Raw genomic sequence first — 7808 nt, forward strand, 5'->3', positions numbered from 1 at the left:
ATTAGATGCCGTGGTCTTCATTAGATGCCGTGGTCTTCATTAGATGCCGTGGTCTTCATTAGCCTCACTGCTATAGTGTGCTTTACCATTTCCCTTTTTCTAATGAAAATGATTAGAAGCACTATTTAGGAAACAGAAAATTAACAGATTGATTGTGGTAAATTACAGCACAAGTGAAAACAATAAAGCTTGGCTAACGAACAACTATCTGGTGTTGACTGCCACTGGTTATCTGTCGCTCTGCAGCTGCTCTGACCTGCGGTGACAAAGACTAGCTGTCCACGACACCCCAGGAGACAAAATGTGAAACTGTGGCTACCCAGTCCCCTCCTTCCTCTGGAGGAAAGGAGAGGAGCAGAGAGAAAGATAAGGAGCAGGAAAACAGTGAGGGGGGAATGGAAAACGATGGGATGCAAAGACCAGAGGATGGTGCATGGGCTGTAGGTGTGTGTGTGTGTGTGTGGGGGGGGGGGGGTGATTCCAGATGAGATAAGTGAGGCGAGACAGACCAAGTAAAGAAATAAATATGAGGTGAAGCACAGCAAATAAAAGCTGAGCGACAGAATAAAAGAGACAAAAGAAGAAATAAAATATCTTTATGTGTGTATCAGTACTAAATCCTAAAACTTGACACATGTATTTTTATAAAAAGCTGTCCTCCTCTCACCTTTAACACAAACTCCTCTACGAATGTGTGTTTTAATCTTTGTTGTAGTTATATCTCTGGAAACAGGCAGGTGTTTAAGACTGAACAGTACGCAGGTGTTTTCAGTGGAAAACCAGTCGATGGCGTCTTCAACACATTTCTGTTCAGGTGAGCTCCGAAGCCTCTCAGAAGTGATGCTTTTAGACAACAACACAAATCTTTACACTACAATGGTTCATGCTCTACATTAAAATGTCTGGGCAGACTTTAGATCAAGGTCTGAGTGTGCCGGATGCTCCGAGTGCCTTGAAAATGCAACTTTCCCTTTAAGACTGACTAGCAGATGAAGCCACTCCAGATTTGAGTGCTCAAATGTGTGGCGAGCAGACTAGCGCAGCACGAAAATGGCTCATTTATACACATGCACACTCACATTTACTCCAAGACCCTGCTGGGCCGAGGGAAGCTGAAGACCATGATGTCATGACACAAACAATAGCTCATTCAGCTTGGAGCTGGCGGGCCAGGAAGCAAGGCCATGCTTAAAGAACAACATCTGCGCACCAGGGTGACGGAGAGGAAACTCAGAGCAGAGAGACATCCAGAACTCTGCAGTCGTCCTGTTTGACCTCGTACACTGCACACGAGGACCTGGCAACAAATGCTGGCAGTCAGCTGAGCAGGTCACCTCAGAGGACTCTGTAAGGCACTCCTGTCTGTTTGTAGCTGTAGAAACTGTGTAAAGACCAAGCACAGAGACCTGCTGCCATGGCTCACAGACAGCTACAGTTTCCTCATGTGGTTCTTGTTACCCCACACCTCCCGTTGGCAACGCACTGTCTTCTTCAGCTTCTTTAGAGCTACCAGACTATTTCATGGTAGAAAGTAACGGCAGCTCTTAATCTATCCCTGCGGTCCCAAAGGGTCCCTGCAAATGATGGTCAGAGTCTTTAGAGCGATGACCATCTCACAGATATGAAATCAGTCTCCTGGTCAGTTAAATTGTGTAGATTTACAAAACGTTCTGAGACCAACAACTTCTGAGTTCAGCTGTAATCATCTTACTTGAACTGAATCCATAAAAGCCACAACCCCCCCCCCCCAACCTTTTGTCCAAATTGTTGTCTGATGATTGGTCTTTGTACAGATGGAAGCCTTCTGTTGTGCAGCCACGTTTGCTTTTTCCAAATCACAAGAAGTTTTAAATTACTGGTTAGTTGTAGTTTGGTAAGGTTTCAAATTTAAGCAAATGATTCCATTTAAAATGGAGGGCAGTCTCCAACACTCCTCCCCCTTCTCCCTTCTCCAAGCACCAGCAGAGGGTTTTATTTGCTGATGCCACCTGCTGGTGGAGCCAAGGCCACGGAGGTTAATTACACTTCAGTGTGAAGCTTCAGCCTCCAGAGTGCCATCAATGAGCTAAAAATTCCTCTGTTTAAAACTGCCTTTGAAAAACCAAACATAACGTTTGTCTGTTTTTAATATAAAGCTGTCATTTTTAATGACCATTTGGAAGAAAAAAACACTTTTGAGAGTAACAACAGCACGATCACATGACCCCCGAGGCCAGTATCCAATTATAGCTGTTTTGTCCTGTTCAGGGCTGCAGGCGAGCTGGACCTGTGTTCATTTAATGAAAGGCAGGACTTGAATCCTGGACTGGGACCATCATGTGAGAACGCTGATCCCATTCCAACGTCAACTTTTGTGTGTGTGTCTGTGTCCGGGTACTGTCAGGTGTCATTAAACGTTAGAGCTCAGGTAGTTTATGTGAACCGCAGCAGCAGGGTGCACAGACCCTAAAATCATCTGCACAGAATTAAGTTTAGACGACTAACTATGTTTATGGAGAGCTTGGAGTTTTAGTTTGAAATCGCCTGTTACAGACATTTCAACAGACCATGTGATATTTAAAGCCATAAAAGCTGTCAAAATACACCGTTCAATTCAAAACTACTTTGTGTTAAGACTTTTGTCAGTGAACGATATTTATTTAGTGGTTATGACAAACATGCTCTTTTATTTTAAATAAAAGCCATTGAAAACATGTGCGTAGTTTGGCATCTATTATGGCTTAAAGACAGTGCAGCGTGGAGGATCAGGTCATGAACAATGACAACGCCTCACAAACAAACGCAAGCGCAATACAAATGTTAGCTCCTACAGTTCCTAGAAGCAGCCTAATTTATTAGTATCTAACACAAACACTCCCCTCACAGGGTTTGAACACCAAGGCTTTTTCATTTCCTTTTGCTGTAGGCTGAAAACATCTGGGTTGACATCAACTTATGCAGAGGAAACCAAACATTGCAGTTTTTATTTCCAGGTGTTTGCATCTGAATTGAACACACAACTCATAAAATAGCTTTATTTGTAACAGAACATTTTTAATCCGTCTCTTGCCATCATTGTAACAAACTTTGATTGGTTGACTGGACCAGACTTTGGCATTCTTATTTTGTGGTGCGTTCAGGCTCTTTCAGTCATTGTATTGGGGGTTACTTCCTTCACTCGGTCTCTGGGGGTGGTTGCTGATGTCACAAACAGCTGTTTTAGGGTTTTTCATCAAAGCGCTCACGGTGTTTCTGTCGTCAACTGCTGATGTTTTCTTTGGTCTTTCATTTGGAGTCTGTCACTGAGTCCACCAGTGGGTTCTTGCTTCTTCAGGAAGTTCCAAAAGGTTGGACTGGTTAAGTCCAGTGTTGTGCAATGGCTCTGATTGATTCTGTCTCCTCTTTCAGAGTCACACATGCTGGTTTTTCACCCACAGGCAGCTCTCTAGCTTTTATGGGGCGGCTGTGGCTGAGTGGTTAGAGCAGTCGTCCTCCACTGTGAGAGTTGGGGGTTCGAATCCAACAGCAGTCACATGTCGAAGTGTCCCTGGGCAAGACAGTGAACCCCTCATTGCCTCTGATGTGTGTCCCATCGGTGTCTGAATGTGATCTAAAGCTCTGATTAGTCTCTTTAGAATGATTTGTTCAGTTAGCTTTGTAGAGATCTAGTATAGAGCTGTATGAATGGGTGAATGAGACACAGATTGTTGTGAAGAGCTTTGAGTGTCTTGAAATAAGATAGAAAGGTGTTATATAAGTACAGTCCATTTTATCCCCTGAGAGCAGAGGGCTATTGGAAATACTCTTCGTCCATGCATCCGTCTGTCCACGCATGATGTGAGCATGAAAATTAAGAAAAAATTAAATTAAATTAAATACTGCCTTCCATTCTGGTGTGTGGCTACATCTAGGAGTAAAAAGGTCCTTATCAAAATTGGGTTGCCACGTTAAGATCCAAGATGGCTGCTGCCATACATCTGTCTGTCTTGTGACCTGGACAACTTGAAAAATAAGCAACGTGCCAACTTCCATCCTGGTGTGTGGCTACATCTAGGTGTAAGAACGCTTCCTATCAGAAACTGGGTTGCCAGAGCCACATCAAAATCCAAGATGGCTGCCCACCACCACCATATGTAAACCAGCCACCCCTATCATTTGAGGAAGCTAAGCTTTCTAGTTTTATATTACTTAACAATATAGTTTCTTCAAATGACTGGGGTGGCCAATGCCCCACCAGTGGTGGTGGCAAGGGGTGGCCAATGGTGGCCATTGCACCTGGTGGTGGATAAAATTGCTCCCTCCACTGGGCAGGATCTGTCACTCTGCGCTGTCTCGGACAGGAAAAATAAACCTTCTACACAGTGTAGCTCCTGCCACTTGAACATCTTGCGTCAGAATAATTTGGGTTAACTTACATTGTTCAATTTCGGTCCAGAAAAACACTCATCTTGAAAACTACAAACATTATCCCTCAGCGACGGGGGACGTTGGCGTACCGCTTGTTATTTTGGTTCCACTTCTAACGACTGCAAATGTTGTCTGCAAAGGCAAAACCCAAAGATGAAGCTGGCAGGACACTTATTGGTTGCATAATCAATGTAACAGAACGCACATGGACAGATGAACACACATTTCAGTCACAATACTTCTGCTCACATAAAAACTGGTTCTGTTACAAATACCAGTAATGCTATTTTCTGAGTCATGGATCTGATCCAGATGTAAACATGGAAATAAAAGCTGAAGCGTTGCTCTTTGGTTTCATTTTAGTCTTGTGCGGTCAAACCCAAATGATTTCAGTTTGCAATAAAACAGAAAGAAATTGGTCTCACTCTTCAAATACTTTGAGAGGGGAGTGTGTGTGTGTGTGTGTGTTTTCCATCCATCAGTGTGAGGTTTTAGAGCAGCCACTAAAAGTCCCAAGTCCAAAGCACAAGTCACTGCTCCTGGAAAGAGTTGCCTCTTTCACCCACTTCAGTTTAATGTGGGACTAATGCACCTTCGTTGTGTATTCTCTCTGTACAGATAAAGGGCAGAGCTGGAGGTCACAAGTCATTTGAGCTGCCGTTCTAACCAGTGAAGCTGATTCCATGATGCTGCTTCACTGGGTGTTAATATATTACTGGGAAGTCTCGGTTCGGTTTGTGGGAATTACAAAAAGGGAACAAAAGCAGCTTAAAGAGAACATCTTTTTCTGCCCATTTCTAGAAACCACTGAGTGGAGAGCCCAATAAATCCCCTTTAGTACAGTTCAGACCTTCTCTCGGTTATTGATCTACGCTGCAACAGTTTTTAAAATGGCTGTCTTGGTAGGACTCAACAGGACGTCAAGCAGTGAACAGTAGAAAGTCGATGTTGTTGGTTGTACTTCTGACAAAGCAAAACAGATCTGATAAACCCTGACGTAGAAATATGACTAAAGAATCTGGCCTCTTTAGCCCCCAGCCCTACTTTTACAATACGCATGTAAAAAAGGGCTTAAAGTACAGTTAGAACTGAAACGTGTTTATTCTTACCTGACAGAGCCGATCATGGTGCCTGAGCCTTCCCCAGCTCCTTGTGACTCTGAATGGTATCCATTAGGGATAGCCCAGCGTCCAGGCTGGCTCAACACAAATTCAGACCTGCTTCCTGTTATGGTTGTCCTTAACGGACTTCCTCCTGATCCAGCCACGGCCCCCGCTCCATGGAAAGGGCTCTGCCCAGCCGTAACGTCCCCATCTAGGGCATCAGGTCCAGCATCAGCCCCTTCTTGCTCCTGAACTGTTGCCAGTTCCAGCTCCAGTGGTTCGGGGCCTTGAAACAGCGCCCTCTGTTGGATGAGCGGTGTCAGGGGTGCCTCAAAGCTGACACAGCTGTCCGTCTCATCGGTGAGTGACAGCACGTCCAGAGAGTCCAGGCTGCTGTAACACGTGCCGCCCCTCAGCAGCGCCGACTCCACGATGCGCTCAAATGTGGAGCTAAAGCCGTCTTTGTTGTCCACCACCTTACTTTTCTCCTTCTCCTCCTCGGACTCTCGCTCCTCTTCGTCCTCGTCTTCCTGAGCATCAACCTGTTCCACGATCTGCTCGAACGCTGAGCTGAAACTGTCCTGGTTTCCTCGTTCATCTCCATCTCTCTGGGCCTCCTCCTCCTCCTCTTCGTCCTCCACCTCCGTGTTGGCTTGCTCTACGGTCGTCTCAAAGTTTGAGCTGAAAGTATCCAAATTTGCGTGTCCTTCTTCGTCTTCTCCTCCTTCATCCTCTCCATCAGCCTCATCGTCGTCATCATTTGCACTTATACCATTTGCCATTCTATAACAGCAAGAAGAAAAAGGACAAGAAGTTTTATGAAGACTCAAACACAGTTTCTTTGTTGCAAGTCACTCGTGCAAACCAGCAAATATGAGTTTAGCTTTGCAGAGAAAATATTTTGAACAGAGCAACCACCGGTCGCTTCATCTGAAGGTTTTTTTAATCTGCAGACCTTTAACTTGATCATTTCTAAACATCCAAAGAACTGTTTTTGGTTCCCTCAGCTCCTTTATGTTGTTGTCTTTTCAGCTCATTTGGCTGAGGGTTGTCGCCTCTCTGTTAGCAACTGTGAGTGAAGCACATGCTAAGTGCCAGGAAACCACACTGAGAAGAATCTGATGTCAACATAAAGCCACAATAAAAGCTCCAGCCCCATCTCTAAATAGCCAGTTAGAAAAAGGCAGAAAGCACAGTGCATGTCTTGACACATAGTAAAGTGATTTTTCCTCAGTTTGTTAATAATCTGTTCCCATGAGCTGTATATAGCAGTGTGTGTAACGGTACACTAACCGTCCGGGTTGTTGAGGGTTAGTTCGCTCCTCATCAGCAGATTCCTGCACGTCTTCATTACCCTTCCCTTCTTCTTCTTCTCCTTTTGTCTGTTGATGCTCCTCCTCTGTGCTTTCACTGTTTCCCATTTCACCCTCTCCTCCCTCATCCTTGACTCCTTCACTCTCCTCTCCCTCTCTGTGAGTCTCCTCCTGTACATCCTCCTCTCCTCCTTCGATCTGTTGTCCTTGTTTCTCCTCTGTATCACCCTTCTCTCGAGCTGCGTCGCTGTGTGTGTCTACTGGTGGTTCAGTGCTGGTTGGACTGGGCTCTGGTGGGTTTTCAGGTGGGGTGGGAGAGGGCAGAGCCTGCCCCTCCTGGGTCATGGTGCCCTTTGCAGAGGTGGAAGGGCGGGGCAGCTGTCCACTCCGAGTGGAGATGCAGACCAGCAGGACTTCAGATGAACAACCAGAGGGGCCACTATCGCAGGACAAGAGAGGAGACAAGTATCAGCTTCCATAACTCCATACCTTGTAATTATAAGATGTTTTACTGTAAAACCCTGGAAAGAAAGGGTCCCTTCAAGGAATGCTAGTGCTTTATTTATTTGTAGCTTCTAACTTTCACAGAGGTCACACAAATGGAGCAGCTGTGCCCCAGAGGAGCCCAAGAAAGCTGTGGGGAAAGGTCAGAGGACAGTAGCTACAGGAGCTATGAAAACAACGTTAACAAACCCTGCATCAACCTGAAGCCAGGATCCTTTTAGTCCATTGAACCCCAATCACTGCACAGCTCCGTGTTCTCACTGTGCTTTGTCACATCTTCACATATCTGTCTCCTAATCTAAATAGACTCAATCACTTCCAGAGGCATGTGTCTCTTTACGAGTAAACACTAATAACCAGCTCCCAGTGACACATCTGTAGTTATTTGGGACTTCATATCAGCTTTACCGTGTCGTTTTTTAATTTGCATAAATATCATGCTTTGGTTTCTTTTGTCTCTGATTTTGATCAGCTGTCTAAAAATCAAACCTTTGATAAACTA

The 7808-nt window shown here is 45.0% G+C and overlaps 1 protein-coding gene across 1 annotated transcript; it reads right to left on the reverse strand.

Moving 5' to 3' along the window:
* Positions 1-5491: 5491 nt before the first annotated feature.
* On the reverse strand, positions 5492-7241 carry LOC119408319 (sodium/potassium/calcium exchanger 1; the record flags this gene model as incomplete). Its single annotated transcript, XM_037675116.1, is given in 2 exon segments — positions 5492-6272; positions 6783-7241. Coding segments are annotated over 2 exon segments (1240 nt in total), but the record flags the coding sequence as incomplete, so codon positions are not given.
* Between the last annotated feature and the right edge of the window lie 567 nt (positions 7242-7808).

Source organism: Nematolebias whitei, chromosome 4, assembly GCF_014905685.2.
Source record: "Nematolebias whitei isolate Nwh7 chromosome 4, NemWhi1, whole genome shotgun sequence".
NCBI lineage: Eukaryota > Metazoa > Chordata > Actinopteri > Cyprinodontiformes > Rivulidae > Nematolebias > Nematolebias whitei.